The sequence below is a fragment of the Vicugna pacos genome, chromosome 8 (genome assembly GCF_048564905.1).
Source record: "Vicugna pacos chromosome 8, VicPac4, whole genome shotgun sequence".
NCBI classification, from domain to species: Eukaryota; Metazoa; Chordata; class Mammalia; order Artiodactyla; family Camelidae; genus Vicugna; species Vicugna pacos.
In genome coordinates, this window is record NC_132994.1 from 17,601,915 (window position 1) to 17,619,814 (window position 17,900).

Here is a 17,900-nt window from a genome sequence, read left to right on the forward strand (position 1 = left end):
TCAGATATTTAAGATTCTAATTTTCTCTTTTTGTGTGTGGGATGGTAAAATTTTAGGTATGTGGAAAAGCAAGCTTCAGAAAAGCAAGTTGCACTATTGACCAATGAGAGAGTTTTGAAGGTAGGAACATGGATTTATTTATTTCAGTTATATTCTCTTTTTTTCTTCAAGAAAAAGCGTATGCACGTAAAACTTATTGAGGTAATTTTATTTAAAAAATCTGTACATTCTAATATGCTTTGCACAGTAAAGTACTAGGTCTTGATAATCATATAGGAACGTGACTATTAAAGATGATACAAAACCTCAGTTCTAAAAGGTTTTTATCAAGAAGGAAAATTAACTAGAACATGAGGTTTCTCCTGTGGTCTGTTTTGAAAACACTTTCCACATAGCAGTTCTGGAATCTCTAGGCATTTTAATGTTCTTATAAAGGCTTTCATAAATAAAAGCGCATAGAAGCCATGTAGCTTAGGGACCCGCTGCTAAGTGGGTATTGATTTGATTTGAATAAAATATAATTACATGTTGTTAATACAATGTCAGAAAAGAAGTAATGAACTTAGAAAATTATGAGTTAGCCATAAAACACAGGGAATATCAGAAGAGGAAGTTTTTTTCTTTCTTGAATAATAATGCTTGGATGTGGTACACAATTCAAAGGCAAAGGTAATATACAGTGAAAAGACTCCCTCCCACTTGTGCCTTCCACCTACCCACTTCCCCTCCCTGGATACAGCCAGTGATATTAGTTTCTTATGTATCTTCCTAGAGATGTTCTCTACTTAGGCAAGTAATTTTATATATTTTGGGGCTTACTCCCCTGTCTTACAGAAGATAAATATATACACTATTCTGTATCTTGTTATGTTTTGCACTTAATCTTGGAAATCATTTGTCAGTACTAAAGAGTGGCATTGTAATTTTATAGACTACCTCCTTTTTTTAATTGAGGTATAGTTGATGTATAATATTCAGATGTACAACAGTGATTCACAATTTTTAAAGGTTTTATACCTTTTATAGTTACTATAAAATATTGGCTATATCCCCTATGTTCTGCAAGATATCATTGTAGCTTATTTATTTATACATAGTAGTTTGTACCTCTTAATCCCCTACCGTTATCTTGCCCCGCACCCCCAGTAAGACCGCTAGTATAGTATTTGTCTTTCTCTGTTTGACTTACTTCAGTTAGCATCATATCCTCCAAGTTGTTGCAAATGGCAGAAATTCATTCTTTTTGATGGCTAAGTAGTATTCCATTGTATACATAGACCATATCTTCTTGATCCATTCATCTGTTGATGGACAGGTTGCTTCCATATTTTGGCAATTGTAAATAATGCTGCTATGAACATTGGGGTGCATGTATCTTTTTGAACTGGTGTTTTTGTTTTTGTTGGATATATACTCAGCAGTAGAATTGGTAGTCATATGGTAGTTCTGTTTTTAGTTTTTTGAGAAACCTTCCTACTATTTTCCACAGTGGCTGCATCAATTTATATTCCCACCAACAGTGTTCAAGAGTTCCCTTCTCCACATCTTTGTCAACATTTGTTATTTGTGTTCTTTTTGATGATAGCCATTCTGACAGGTGTGAGGTGATATCTCATTGTAGTTTTAATTTGCATTTCTCTTATGATTAAATGTGTTGACCATCTTTTCATGCCTATTGGCCATCTGTATGTGTTCTTTGAAAACAGTTCTATTCAGGCCTTCTGCCTATTTTTTAGTTGAATCATTTGTTTTTTTTTCATGTTCATTGTATGAGCTGTTTCTATATTTTGGATATTAACCCCATATTTGTCATATTAGCAAATGTTTTCTCTCATTCAGTAGCTTTTTTCTTTTTTTTCCTGTTCATGGTTTCCTTTGCTGTGCAAGAACTTTTAAACTTTTAAATACATACTATTTTCAAATTTTGAATAAAAGAATGTTAGTCCCTAGAGGGCATGTTTTCTGTACAGCTCTAAATACTAACTTACCTCCTTTTTTTATAAACTCAAAAAATACTGAGAATGGCTTCTTTCTGTTAATTGAGGTATAATTGACATACATAATTAACAGTGGACAATACCTTTTATTAAACGTTATTTCTGATGCAGAATCTACATTGGGTCATAATATAAAATCACTTAATAATCATTTAATAATTTCTGTAACCTTTTCAGGGTGGTATAGGAAGTCTTCAACCCTTAATGTAGGTCATTTCAGTAGAGAGGAAATTTAAGAACCAGGGGAAAAGGATGTGTGCCTGTTTATTGAATCTTAAGATTAGATAGATTAGGTCTCTTCTGAGTCAGCTACTTGCCAAGTGCATTTCCTGCTAGAACTTTCTGTCAAGAGTGTGTTTTCAGAAGCCAGGAATAGATTTTTAAAGAGTACCTTTAACTATTGAGATGACAAAGGGAGAGAATGTCTAGGCTGGTCTGTTACAGAAATAGCATGACATTTATCTTTGCTCTTCAGTAACTTCTTGTGTGTTTTCTAAGCTTTCATTTTCTTGTTCTTGTTGTTTTTGCACTTATCAGCCCTGTTTGCTATGATCTTTGCTATATTCATTTTAGGATTGCGTATTTAATCACTTAGAGGCATATTTTCTTGAGACATAGTGAGCAATATGAAGGAACAAAGATTTGCACCCTTAACCTAAAAAAATTATCTGCAGGCTACTTGCTAAATTCAAAGGACAGAAGATGTCTTAGAAAAAATTAATGTGTCTGTTAAACTTTCTAGTTTAGAGTGAAAGTATCTTTGACTATTTTATTATTATAATGCTTCTCGTTATAATTTTGTTTTAAAATACATGATGGTTTTATATGTATTTTATTGCAATAAAAAAGTTGGAAAAAACTCCACATGAAAATGAATAATATGGTACTGCATGATACAGGGGAAGATCCTGATCATCACCTCAGAAATCTTGCATTTGAACTCCAGCCACTCATTACCCATGTAAGAAAATCACTTATTTAAGTGTCAGTTTCCTTATCTCTAAACTGCATAATAACTACTTGTATAATTTTCTCATAGGGTTAGTGATAATCAGTCTATTCAACAAGTGAGAGTGAGTTAAAAACAAATAGAAAAATAAAACTTTAAAAAATGTAAATCATAAATGTTGCTACTACTCATTTTTCACTATGATAAAAAAATTAATATAAATACACACTTTTATATATTCTTGAACATACATACTATATATGACATTATATATACAATACTGTTAAATACTCATATCGATTATATAGTTACATAGACTTGCCTGCTGTTAGAGTTTACCATTTTGTACCCGTTTTCTGCACTCAGATTTCTGAGAAATAGACCTCAAAATATAGTCTAGAGGAATTTATACTCTTTATATCTAGATTGTTTTTACTCTAAAAATCCACTTTGCTCTCTACTCTGATGAACTAAACAAGTGGTTCTCAGACTTTAGTGTACATCAGAATCACTTGGAGGACTTGTTAGAACAGACTTCTGGGCTCCATTCCCGGAGTTTGTGGTTTTGTAGCTCTGAGCTGGGACCGACGAATTTGCATTTCTAGTGAGGTCCCAGGTAATACTAATCTGCTGGTCTGTAGCCCATTCTTTGAGAACCACTGAATTAGGCTGATTTAGAAGGAAACATTGTTTATTGTTTCCCTTCCCTCATTTTCTTAAGTGTAGAACTAAACTACTAAATCCCAACCTAAACAAATGATTCATCTCAATTATCCTCTGACTGGACTCAAAATGTAAAAAAAAAAGCTCTTCAATTCCCTTAAAATTTTGGAGCCTCAATCTCACAGATACTGCTTTACAACTGCATGCCAGTTTTGATTTCATAAACTTAAGAAATGGGTTTTTGAGAGTGTACTTTTAAATTTAAAAATTCAGCTGATTAAACCATGTACATTTGTAGAAGATTGACTAGGAAGTTCAAACTAAGGTGGGACAGTTAGAAGCTGACCAAAGACTAAAGATACTGTGCATTTTCTCATTTTTGAGTAGTCTGTCCCTTGAACAACTGTACAGTGCAGCTGTATACGATGGCCAAAAAGTGTGCTCTGACAGTTATCAATCAGGTTCTTCTAAATGTAAGCAGAATCAGCTTGCACAGGCTACCTTTGATTCAAACTTGATGATTCACTAGCTTTCAAAGCCTGTAATAGAAGTTTAACCAAATAATCTTTAGTTTCTTTTGGCTTTAGAATGCTTTGATTGTATTTACTTTTTCATTGAACAGATTGGCAATAATTTTTTTCTGACTGGTTAAATCATTTAGATTCCTTATTAAAATTTTACTTTAGCACATAGGTTTAATTGAAATCAAATTAGGTAAATTATGGTAAACAAGTGTAGGTTGTAAATGAAATAGCAGCAGTGACTGGATAGATTTTACATGTTTTTGCCCCATAGTGTTGCTTTAGTAATCAAGCTTTCTATTTTTTAACTTTTTAATTTATGAAACTGTATTTCATGAGAAGTTGAGGTGTCAAAAGTGCCTTAAACAGAACTTTCAAATTCACCATAATTATAGAGATAATGATTTTTACTGTTGTGCCTGAAATTTTATTTCAAGTCAGATATTAAGGAGAGCTTTGAATTTTTGCATAATTGTCATTATTATCTGATAATAAAAAACACTAATTCTTGAAACACTGGAGTTTTTTTTAATAGTCAAAAATTCTCTTCCTTTCCATGAGCAGATGTTTTTGGGGGGGAGATTGGGGAATATTAACTGCTTTTCTCAATTAGTAGATAGTTTTTATGCATTTTCTCATTGCGAGTCACAGCCACCACATAAGACAAATGCTTTTAATCCCTTTGTATAGATGAGAAAAGTCACAAAATGAGTAGGTAACTTACCTATCTGAAGTGTCACGATTAGCAAATGGAAGATCTGGAGTTAACAGCCAAGCCTGATGCCAAAGCCCACAATTTTCTACATTTCATTGAAGAATTGGTATAAGCTGATGAGGTCTTTTATTAATGTTTGAGAAATCAGAAATGGGGTTTTCAAATACTGTGGCAAGTTAATAGTAAAAATAATTTTTAAGAGGCTTAGAAAACCACTTGATATGAGGCAACTTCAGCCTTTGTAGTCAGGTAGCCAAGTGTCCTACAGCACTGCTTGCTGCTGCTCCTGTTAAAGACAGAAAAGGAAACAACCGCCTTCTCCCCACCAAACATATATAGTTGTGTCATTGTGAGTTTTATATATACACCAGTGTCATTTACACAGACACACACACACTTTATTTTCAAGAGGCTTTTTTAAAAAAGCAAGTCCTAACACTATAGCTAAGATTAGGTCCATTTTAGTCCTATGCTCTTTACACTAACCACATTGTATATTACCAGTAATGATTGGCTGTTCATGTTGATCCTGTCTTGTCAGGACGTTACATTGTGCTCAGTATATTTCATGAATGACTGACTCCTCATACTTCTTTTAAGAAAACTAATTTGTATTTTTTTATTCAAATCTTACTTAAAGCTATGTGGCACATTCTCAACCCTTAAAGGGTTAAACTTCATGGTATGTAGAAAACCTAGATTCAATCCCTTGCAGGTGACAGTTGAAGTTTTATTACTCTGACTTTTTAATGTTTCATATCTCTGTGCCTATGTGCCCAACTAGATTTTTTTTTTTAACTGAAGTACAGTCAGCTACAATATGTCAATTTCTGGTGTACAGCACAATGTCTCAGTCAGCATATACATACATATATTTGTTTTCATATTCTTTTTCATTAAAGGTTATTATATTGAATATAGTTCCCTGTGCTATACAGAAGAAATATTTTTAAATCTATTTTTACATATAGTGACTAACATTTGCAAATCTCAGACTCCCAAATTTATCCCTTCTCAGCCCTTTTCCCCTGGTAACCATAAGATTGTTTACTATGTGAGTCTGTTTGTGTTTTGTAGGTGAGTTCATTAGTGTCCTGTTTTTTGTTCTGTTTTTTGATTCCACATATGAGTGATATCAAATGGTATTTTCCTTTCTCTTTCTGGCTTCCTTCACTTAAAATGATGATCTCTAAGTCCATCCATGTTGCTACAAATGGCATCATTTTATTCTTTTTTATGGCTGAGTAGTATTCCCTTGTATAAATATACCACATCGTCTTTATCCAGTCATCTGTCAATGGACATTTAAGTTGTTTCCCTGTCTTGGCTATTGTATATAGTGCTGCTGTGAACATTGGGATGCATGTATCTTTTCGAATTAGAGGTCCCTCTGGATATATGCCCAAGGAGTGGGATTGCTGGATCATATGGTAAGTCTATTTTCAGTCTTTTGAGGAATCTCCATATTGTTTTCCATGATGGCTGCACCAGACTACCTTCCCGCCAACAGTGTAGGAGGGTTCCCTTTTCTTCACAGCTTCTCTAGCATTATTGTTTGTGGACTTTTGAATGATGCCCATTCTGACTGGTGTGAGGTGATACCTCATTATAGTCTTTTTTTTTAACATTTTTTATTGATTTATAATCATTTTACAATGTTGTATCAAATTCCAGTGTAAAGCACAATTTTTCAGTTATACATGAACATATATATATTGATTGTCACATTTTTTTTCTCTGTGAGCTACCATAATATCTTGTGTATATTTCCCTGTGCTATACAGTATAATCTTGTTTATCTATTCTACAATTTTGAAATCCTGTCTATCCCTTCCCACTTTCTGCCCCCCTTGGCAACCACAAGTTTGTATTCTATGTCTATGAGTCTGTTTCTGTTTTGTATTTATGCTTTGTTTTTTTGGGTTTTTTTGTTTGTTTTTTTAGATTCCACTTATGAGCGATCTCATGTGGAATTTTTCTTTCTCTTTCTGGGTTACTTCACTTAGAGTGACATTCTCCAGGATCATCCATGTTGCTGCAAATGGTGTTATGTTGTTGGTTTTTATGGCTGAGTAGTATTCCATTGTATAAATATACCACCTCTTCTTTATCCAGTCATCTATCTGTGGACATTTAGGCTGTTTCTATGTTTTGGCTATTGTAAATAGTGCTGCTGTGAACATTGGGGTGCAGGTGTCATTTTGAAGTAGGGTTCCTTCTGGATATATGCCCAGGAGCGGGATTCCTGGGTCATTTGGTAAGTCTATTCCTAGTCTTTTGAGGAATCTCCATACTGTTTTCCACAGTGGCTGCACCAAACTGCATTCCCACCAGCAGTGTAGGAGGGTTCCCTTTTCTCCACAGCCTCTCTAGCATTTGTCACTTGTGGATTTTTGAATGATGGCCTTTCTGGCTGGTGTGAGGTGATACCTCATTGTAGTTTTGATTTGCATTTCTCTGATAATTAGTGATATTGAACATTTTTTTATGTGCCTATTGATCATTTGTATGTCTTCCTTGGAGAATTGCTTGTTTAGGTGTTTTGCCCATTTTTGGATTGGGTTGTTTGTTTCTTATTAAGTCTTATGAGCTGCTTATATATTCTGGAGATCAAGCCTTTGTTGGTTTCATTTGCAAAAATTTTCTCCCATTCTGTAGGTTGTCTTTTTGTTTTACTTATGGTTTCCTTTGCTGTGCAGAAGCTTGTAAGTTTCATTAGGTCCCATTTGTTTATTCTTGCTTTTATTTCTATTGCTTGAGTAGACTGTTCTAGGAGAACATTTTTGAGATGTATGTGAGATAATGTTTTGCCTATATTTTCTTCTAGGAGGTTTATTGTATCTTGTCTTATGTTTAAGTCTTTGATCCATTTTGAGTTTATTTTTGTGTATGGTGTAAGAGAGTGTTCTAGCTTCATTGCTTTACATGCTGCTGTCCAGTTTTTCCAACACCATTTGCTGAAGAGACTGTCTTTATTCCATTGTATATTCTTGCCTCCTTTGTCGAAGATTAGTTGACCAAAGGTTTGTGGGTTCATTTCTGGGCTCTCTATTCTGTTCTATTGGTCCATATGTCTGTTTTTGTACCAATACCATGCTGTCTTGATGACTGTAGCTCTATAGTATTGTCTGAAGTCTGGGAGAGTTATTCCTCCAGCCTCTTTCTTTCTCTTCAGGAATGCTTTGGCAATTCTAGGTCTTTGATGGTTCCATATAAATTTTATTGTGATTTGTTCTAGTTCAGTGAAATATGACCTGGGTAATTGGATAGGGATTGCATTAAATCTGTAGATTGCCTTGGGCAGTGTGACCATTTTAACAATATTGATTCTTCCAATCCATTTTTTAAAGTCTTTAATTTCCTTCATCAGTGGCTTATAGTTTTCTGTGTATAATTCTTTCACCTCCTTGGTTAGATTTATTCCTAGGTATTTTATTACTTTGGGTGCTATTTTAAAGGGGATTATTTCTTTACTTTCTTTTTCTGTTGATTCATCGTTAGTGTAAAGAAATGCAACTGATTTTTGAATGTTAATCTTGTAACCTGCTACCTTGCTGAATTCTTTGATCAGCTCTAGTAGTTTTTGTGTGGACCTGTTAGGGTTTTCTATATATAGTAACGTGTTGTCGGTATATAGTGACACTCCTCATTATAGTTTTGATTTGCATTTCTCTGTTAATTGTGACATTGAGCATTTTTTCATATACCTGTTAGACATTTGTATGTCTTCATTGGAGAATTGCTTGTCTAGATCTTCTACCCATTTTTGGGTTGGGCTGTTTTTTGTTTTTGTTGTTATTAAATTGTGTGAGCTGTTTATATATTCTGGAAATTAAACTTTTGTCAATCACATCATTTGCAAATATTTTCTCCCATTCTATGGGTTGTCATTTTGTTTTGCTTATGGTTTCTTTTGCTGTGCAAAAGCTTGTAAGTTTAATTAGGTCCCATTTGTTAATTTTTGCTTTTATTTCTATTGCCTGGATAGACTGCCCTAGGAAAACATTACCAAGATTTATGTCAGATAATGTTTTGCCTGTGTTTTCTTCCAGAAGGTTTATAGTGTCTTGTCTTATGTTTACTTCTTTAAGCCATTTTGAGTTTATTTTTGTGTATGGTGTAAGAAAATGTTCTAACTTCATTGATTTACATGCTGCTGTCCAGTTTTTCCAACACCACTTGCTGAAGAGACTTTCTTCTCTCTATTTTATATTCTTGCCTCCTTTGTCTAAGATTAATTGACTGTAAGTCTGTGGGGTTTATTTCTGGGCTCTCTCTTCTGTTTCATTGATCCATGTGTCTGTTTCTGTACCATTACCATGCTGTTTTGATTACTGTAGCTCTGTAGTATTGTCTGAAGTCTGGGAGGGTTATTCCTCCAACTTCGTTCTTTTTCTTCAATATTGCTCTAGCTATTCTGGGTCTTCTGTGATTCCATATAATCCAGAACTATAAAATGCTTAGGAATAAATCTGACCAAGGAGGTGAAAGACATATGTGGAGAACTACAAAACATTGATTAAGGAAATTAAAGATGACTTAAAGAAATAGAAAGATGTCCCATGCTCTTGGATTGGAAGAATCAATATTGTTAAAGTGGCCATACTGCCCAAGGCAGTCTACAGATTAAATGTGATCCCTATCAAATTACCAGTGACATTTTTTTTTTTTTACAGAAGTAGAACAAATAATCCAACTAGAATCCATTGAGAGTGGGAAGTGAGTCTTGAGAACTTCTTGGAATTGTAATGCATTACTGTTAGAAAGATAACCTGATTAGTCATGCTCATTTTACAAGTGAAGAGGCTCATTTTGCTGCAGCCAAGAGAAAGGAAGTGAGGAAGTGAAATCAACAGCAGGTTAGTGGTAGAGCCAGGACTTCTTGTCGCCATTTAGTATGCTTATCACGGTGATTCATGAAGAAAAGGCACAGAATTAGCCCCTGAGTTTGGTGGAGACCTGCCTTTCACCTTTGCCCTGACCTCCTTCTGTTTCTTTAGGCATAACTAAAGGGCAGGAGGAGGGGGGAAATCTATTGAGGGGAGGGATAATAAAAGGAGAAGGAGAAAAAACCAGTACAAACAAACTACCCAATGTGATCAAACAAGCTAGGCATTAACCTAGTAGTGTGTCAGGAATAGGCAGTTTAAATCCAAGCCACTCATCAAGTGCTTCTGATGTAAATGCCGGGGAAGGAGCGTGGAGGACGGACGAAAAGGCTGAGACACCAGAGGACTAGCACTCAAGCTGCAGGAGAGCTGGGAGAAAGTCGTGGTTTGCTCTTCTCTGGGTAGCTGTTATGTGATCAGTCAAGTCTGGGGAACATACAGTCAGCCAAAATTTCTAATGAGAAAAATAATGTTTACTCCTAGCAAGATGATAAATGAGAAAATGCTGTGTTGTTGGACAGCTGATGCCTCTTAATCCTAGAATTCAATATAAGTTTGTTTTACCAACTTTTAATGATCCATGAATTGATTGAAAGAAGTGAATTGTAGAAATTTAGTCATTTTTACATACTTTCTTTAAACCTTCTTGAGCTCATTCTTCACCCCTATGCATACCATTCTAGACACAAAAGTGATAAATGCTGTGGAAATAAGAGAAATAAATGCAAAAACTAAGCATCATGGCAAATGTAATTCTACTGATCATGTTTTCTTTTCCTGTATATATTTGTTTTACATTGATATTGACCTCTCCAAAAAAGTAACTTGTTCAATAATGATAGAGGCATTATCATATGAACAAATAATAATACATAAATGATTTTTGAGTGAATGACAGGATTGATGTCATTGGAGGAGGTTGATTTAAAAGGGTATACTACACACTGACTGGCAACTGACAGCATGCTATAAAGGGTTTTTTTTAGGACTATAGTTTTGTTTTTTAAAAATCTGAGCCAATAATTACGAATTAAGAAATTTTACATCACAAAATCAAACTTTTGTCTTCTTTTAAAAAAATCAGTAAATCTGGCCCACACCCAGCAAGACAACAGTGGTTGCTCTTATTTAGAAGAGAGACTGAATGTTGGCCTCCATTCATTCATGTGCTTCCTCATTCAGCAAATATTTTTTGAGTGCCTACTGTGTGCCAGGTATTAATCTAGTATAGGAGTGAACAGAACAGGTAAAAACCCCTGCCTTCATGGAGCTTATATGCTATCAAGATAAGTAGGTGAAATGTCTATGTTAGTGATAATTGCTAAGGAGAAAACAACAAAAGAGACAAAGGGAATGTGAAGTTCAGTGTGCATGGGAAGTGGGATCGAAGTTTTAAATAAGAGCCTGTCTGAGAAGTTGAGTTTTGAGTGAAGGAGAAGTTATAGAGCTTGCCATGCAGGAATCTGATGGAAGAGAATTCCAAGCAGAGCAACAGCAAACGGAAAGGACCTGAGGTTGGAGCGGGTCTGGCACGTTTGAGGAGTAACAAGGAGGCTGCCGTGTAGTAGCTATTTTACTTACAGCAGAGAAATATTTCTGTTCCCGTAAGTGTTTCAAAGATCAGTAGAGACTGAGAGGTCTTCGTGTTTTAAGAACAGAAGAAAACATATTTCTTTGGGAAATAAAGAATATTTCTAGGCAAAGTGTATGCATGTTGAAAAGAATCATCTGAAATACAATTTTAAAATAAAACAATGGCAACTGTGGCTATTCTGCAGAAAAGATGCTGCAGGAAAAATTTAATGAATGGAAGACAAGAGTACTGTTTCAACAGGCTTTGTTTTTGCAAGCGTGTAGTGTGATGCTTGGTGTAATGTATCAAGTGGGGAATTTTCTCATATGTTAAAACGTCTTACAGACTTAAGTTTATTTTTAAGAAGTTCATAAAATGCATTAGAAATTGTTGCCCTGGATAGATAAAGACATTTGTAGATAGGTATCTCAGTAAGACAAAAAGCTTCGAGGATAGTTTACATGAAGAGGTTAAATTAGTCTTTTGTGATGTTTTCTGCTGCAGCTGATAAGCACGTAAATACAAATGTCAGTGGAATATTTCTTACATGGAAATTAGGTTCTAAAGTCAGCACATAAGGCAAAGATCTGGGATGGTCATAGTTAACTCTAGAAAATCCCTTAGAAAGGTGTAACACATCTTCTCTCAGTTAAGTCCAACACAGCCAGTTTTATTTCCAGTGTTGGAACCGGAAATCTCATTTCCTCAGTCGGGCATCAGATGATACAGTCTGCCATGTTGTAGGAGCAAAACAAAACGAAACATTTTTTTAAACGCTAGAATTCCACTCAGCACAGCGGTGTAATCTCACAGTGAGAAGTATGAAGGGACTAAGACCATCTAGGAGGAAATGATGTTCGTATCCCTCATCTCACACTTATCCCAGGGGATATTTGAATAAAAGTTCCTTGAATGTGCAACATTGCCCACTTTTCATGCAAGTAAATTCAGTGAAGATGTCTTTCCATTCTACTGTGTCACTTAGTTATTTGTATTAACAGTCACTCCACAAAGCAAACATATTAGGTAGTACAAGCAGCATGATGTATGATTATTACTCAGTAATAGACTCCTTCTCCAGAATACTCCCCCTGTTTAAAAGCTATTTAAGCACACATTAAGGCAAACAGTTAGTGGCTTTATGCAATCTCTGTATTATAGCTTGCAGTGAAAATAGACTTAAAGTATACTGTCCCAGTGGTGATTAAAATACTCTTTGTTAGGAGACGTAGATTTTTGAAATTACCAACTAACTCAAATACTGGTAGGAAAATGTTTTGATACTAAAAAGCTTTTCTTTAATTTGCCCTATAATTTGAAATAATGACCGATAGATTTCTGACTAAGGAACTGATTTCTAAGTGAGTTAGAATTTAGGAAAATATACCAAATTTATTGCTTTATATTGGTTAGATTTGCTTGAATTTATCGATATCTGAGATGTTATTTTCTGCATGGTTGACTACTGAAAGTAATGGGTGTCTGCACGATATTACCACGAAAAAGACAACCTGGTAGTTAAAGTCCTTTGTTTGACTTCTTATTGGAGAAAAAAATTTGAAGACCACATCACAGATCATAATCCTCTTAAGAAAATGTTACAGAAATAAGAAATTAAAGAAGTGTTTGAGGCCTGAAAAATGCTTGATAGGATGTAGTGTTTTAAAATAATTTCGAAGCCATTTCAGAAGGTTCTAGGAAAATTAATCTCCATTCCCCCCAAGAAAAACCTTTTGAAGTTAATTTGTGAGATTTGTCACCCCATAGACTTCTTAAGAAACTGTCTCACTTATCATACTTGTTGGATTCTAAATTATAAATCTTGTTGGCTTCAGATTTCTCTTTTTACCCCTTAATTGGTAACGTGAATAAAACCAATATTGGAGATTCTCAGCAAAAAGGTGGATTTATCATAATCACTTGTAGCATTTCTTCTGCAGTCTCCTTCCCTTTAAAACACAGCTTTAGCAGGACTTTAAGAAAAGCATACATACGTCGTAAGTGGAGCCTCAGCAACCGTTCATTACAGTGGTCCTGGGCTCTCTGGGGATCTCCTCACCCTTCTGATGCCAGTGAGATAGAGGGTGATGGGCATACCTTGCTGAGGTCCACACTAGGGGACTGGCACAGGCAGGCATCCAGCAAAGTGCTCTTCTGCCCGCTTGTATTTTGGTGGCCAAATTATGATGGCAATGCTGTCGATAGGAGGAAATTAAATTACAGTGTTAATTTTGGTGTGTGTAAAATATCACCAGACTTGATACTAAATAGAACATATCCAGCCTTTATCGTAGATTTTGTGTGTATTATAAATTCTCAGAATTAGGGTTAATTTGTAATTCTGAATCTTCTCTCATCAGTTTTCCAGAAATTAAATATATATCCATAAATTAGATTTTATTATTATATTCTTTTAATTGCTGACTTACATATTTATAATGTATTTGATGATTTTGTTTTTTTTTTTTTTTAGGAGGAAACACAATCATTACTAGAAAACCTGCATGTTTACCATATGAATTACTTCCTGGTTTTGAGATATCTTCATCAGTTCACCTCTTCTCTTCCCAAGTACCCATTGGGTCGACAGGTAACCACAACTTACTCATTTGGAATCTATAAAGTGGGAGTATTAGTGGTTTTTTGCTTTGAGTTTGGTAGCGTTCAGACATCACAATTTGAAATGGATCCAAGTCTTGCAATGAGTGTGCAATCTGAATCCATTCCAGCTGAACACATTATTGGTAATTTAAACAGTGTGTTTTGTTCTAATGGTCACAACGAGAAATAACCACATGAATCCAAGTGGTGCTGCTTTCCCTGCGATGTATGTGTGCTAATGAGTTTTAACTTTTTTTCTTTAACACTTTTTGGTCACTTACACTGAGAGTTGATCCTCCACTTTAGGGAAATGGGAAAAGGAATCTGTCTGAGACCACTTAATAAGGGTTGACCTTGCCCAGAACTAAAGGGAAGCAGTACTTCTGCTTCTTGCAGAATTATGCTCTGCTGGCCTTTGTGTCATAACCTGAACCTATAAACCATTTGTAGAGTGGATGAAATGGGAGAATTCTGTGTTCCTGAATCTTTGCATTCTTAACTCCAAGGTTTAGAGAACAAGTAAAAAGTATGTAAGAATGACTTGTTTATAAGACGTTTTCTGCCACTAAACCTTCCTTTAAATAATCACGGTATCATTTTTAGAATTTTCTTATTGCAAAGAGACCAGTGAGTGAGATCATCCAATACCAGTATGGTCTCATTTTGCTTTTATGTGAATGGTGGTTTTATGTAAGTGCCTGGTCCGTGTGATATGTGCCAAGTCTGTTGTCATCTTCGGAAAATGGCTGTCTTTAATAACATGATTATTTTTGTCTTTACATTTTATAATTTTGCCAAGCTAATAATGTGCAAACTTAGTATATCACTTTCGGTTCCTCACAAGTGTGCTGTTCACTTACAGATCAGAGAGCTATACTGCACATGTTTAGAAAAGAACGTGTGGGATTCAGAGGAGTATGCGTCAGCCTTGCAGCTGCTGAGGTAGTTTGTTTTTTATCTTTTTTGTCTGCTCTAAGCCTGCCAATAAGTTAACACCTTCCTCCGGAACTCTGCCTGCCAAGGAGTTTCATAAGAGGCCATGTTGTATCTAATATTTATATATATCTTGAATTTATGTTTGCAGCTTATGGTGTTTTTAATGCAGCAACCATCCATTTCTTTGCTGATTTTCTCTTGTTTTTGAACTTCTGATTTTTTAAGTAAATTGAGTGTTTGTGTTGTCAAATATTGACACCACACAAGGAGAACTTAGGTGTGGATCATTTTGATCCAGCCAGCTTGATAGCATGGTAGGGAAGGTAGCCGTGGAAAGCACGCTCAGTCGGCCCTTGACCTGGTTGGGTGGAGGAGCAGCATCACTGGGTGCAGTGCATCCTGTGAAGGAGGTCACTGCTGACCTTAGTGGAGAGCCACTACTAGTAGGCAGTGACTGATGCCTTCCCCCCCTGAACTGAATTTGTCTACATTAACATTGGATAAGTCATAAATTATGTATCTAATATTATATGAATAAATGAGGTATCTTGGTGTTATTATGAATTATCAAAGATAATTATCAAAGATTATTATCCCTGACAGATTTACCTTTTAAAGTTATGATTGTTTTCTTGGCTTTCCTTCTTTTATGTGTGGTGACTTCTTAGTCTTTCATGGAAATAATGACCACTTGGATAGTGAGAAAAGGAAAGTCAAGTATGACTTAAGTTTCTGCAGAGTCTTATAATTTTCCTCAGTGGATATAAATGCTTATATGAAAATATCACAAAGAAGTCTGAGAACTGAATATTTATTAAGTCTTGGCTTCCCCTGGGGCCAAAAGAAAAGAACAGATGGGCACAGTAGGAGGAACATTCATATTGAAAGTACTTTAAGGCCAGAGACTTAATAATACAAATGTTAGTAATCTAGCAGGTGCAGCTTAAGATAGGAAACTAATTTTATGCTATCTGGAAGAATAACTCCCCATGGAAACTAGATTGCCACTGAGAAGCTGTGTTTTATTTCATTTTTTGAAATGCCAATAAGAGATTTCTGTGTATTTATGTACTTCAGTGGGAATATTTCTGCAACTTCTTTTGCTTTCTATTCAAGTCAGCATGCTTATATCTCAAACACCCAGTTGATTCTTGCTGTGTTTCCTCTTTAACCTTCGTAATTAGTGATTGTTGTCTTTTTCCAGTTGGGTATTTTCTAAATTCATAGATTCCTTTGTCAGGAAGGGACTTGTTCTTTTCCTTCTGCTTCTCCCAGGCACTGGTAATCTTGGTGTACAAATCAAGGATCAAGAATGCCAGTTCCAAACTAGGCTAAGGAAACATGAGTTATAGTCACAGTGGTATATACTACTGGGCAGTAGTGACCAGAGTTTATGAAGGCTTGCTGTGTGCCAGACTGTTTTGGGCACTTTCAGTACGTTTTCCAGTCTAATACTCAAGTACACCTTTGTTGCAGACACACCTTACAGCTGAGGAAACTGAAGCATAGATAAGGTTTAAGTGATTTGCCTGAGATCTCTTAGCTGGGGATGGAACTAGGATTCTAATTCAGGTCTGACTTCAAAGCTGTTGTACTTTCCACTGTTCTTTGCTAAGATCTAAAATAGGAATTTGGGGATCTGAGTGAAGCAGAAGCAATAAAAAGAAAGCAAAGCTTCAGTCATTTTGCTAAGCTTAGATCAGAAATATATGAATATAAAAAACACTAAGGATCAAATATAACAGCTACAGCAAGGATAGGCGAGTCTGGGAACTATAAGAAAGGAATTTGGCACCCTCCAAACTGGAATTCTTTTTTCCTTTGTACAGTTTAGATGTGGACAAAACGTCAGGAGCACTTGTCAGTTAGGCATTCTAAGTAGGAATCATCTGAATTCAGGAAACCAGACATTCTTGTCACCTGTCTTCAAACAATTCAAGTCATGAGAGAAGATAAGGTTAAAATGATCACTGAATGTTACTTTGGAAAGAAAAAATAGGTAGTGTTAGAAACATCGTCTACTAACATTTCCAATGTGAAATTTTTTGTTAAGAATCACCTTAAAGGCAGTATTTCTGAAAAATCTCTTTTGTCTAGAAACTGATATGTGTATATAACCATAGATCTACTTGATGAAGTATTTTATGACCATTAAAAAGTACTTAATTCCTAACATTTGTTTGGAACTGCTAAAGACCCTGAAGAGCAAAAGCAGTCTTGAGAAAGAAGAACACAGGTGGAGGCATCATGCTTCCTGATTTCAAATTATGTTACAAAGCTGTAGTAATCTAAACAGTATGGTATTGGCATCAAACCAGACACATAGATGAATGGAGCAGAATAGAGAACACATAAATAAACCCATGCTTACATGGGCCTTAATTTAAGACAAAGGAGCCAAGAAGATACAATGGGGAGAGGGCTGTCTCTTCAGTAATTGGTGTTGGGAGAACTGGACAGTCACATGCAAAAGAACAAGACTGGACCACTATCTTACACCACACACAAAAATCAACTCAAAATGGAATAAAGACTTGAACATAGACTTGAAACCATAAAACTAGAAGAAAACATAAACAGTAAGCTGCTTGACATTGGTCTTGACGATTTTTTTGGCTTTGACACAAAAAGCAAAGGCACAAAAGCAAAAATAAACAAGTGGGACTACATCAAACTAAAAAGTTTCTGCACAGAAAGGAAACCATCAATGAAATGAAAAGGCACCCTACAGAATGGGAGAAAATACTTGCAAATCATTTATCTGATGATAGGTTAGTATCTAAAATATATAAAGAACTTATACAACTCAATAGAAAAAAAAAGCTGATTAAAAAAATGAACAGAGGATCTGAATAGCCATTTTTCCAAAGATGACATACAAATGGCCAATAAGTTCATGAAAAGGTGCTATACATCACTAATCATCAGAGAAATGCAAATCAAAACCATAGTAAGATCTCACCTGTTAGAATGGCTGTTATCAAAAAGACAAGAAATAACAAGTGTTGGTGAGGATGTGGAGAAAAGGGAACCCTATGTCCTCTTGGTGGGAATGT

General features: G+C 35.3%; 1 protein-coding gene across 4 annotated transcripts in view; it reads left to right on the forward strand.

Annotated features, from left to right (window-relative positions):
• ORC3 (origin recognition complex subunit 3) overlaps positions 1 to 17,900 on the forward strand; it is a 60,030-nt gene that overhangs the window by 21,274 nt on the left and 20,856 nt on the right. For all 4 annotated transcript variants that reach the window (XM_072965591.1, XM_072965588.1, XM_072965589.1 and 1 more), the window contains exons 11-13: positions 57 to 120; positions 13,781 to 13,897; positions 14,771 to 14,850. In XM_072965591.1, coding sequence (XP_072821692.1) covers positions 57 to 120; positions 13,781 to 13,897; positions 14,771 to 14,850 — 261 coding nt within the window. The remainder of the gene's footprint in view (positions 1 to 56; positions 121 to 13,780; positions 13,898 to 14,770; positions 14,851 to 17,900) is intronic.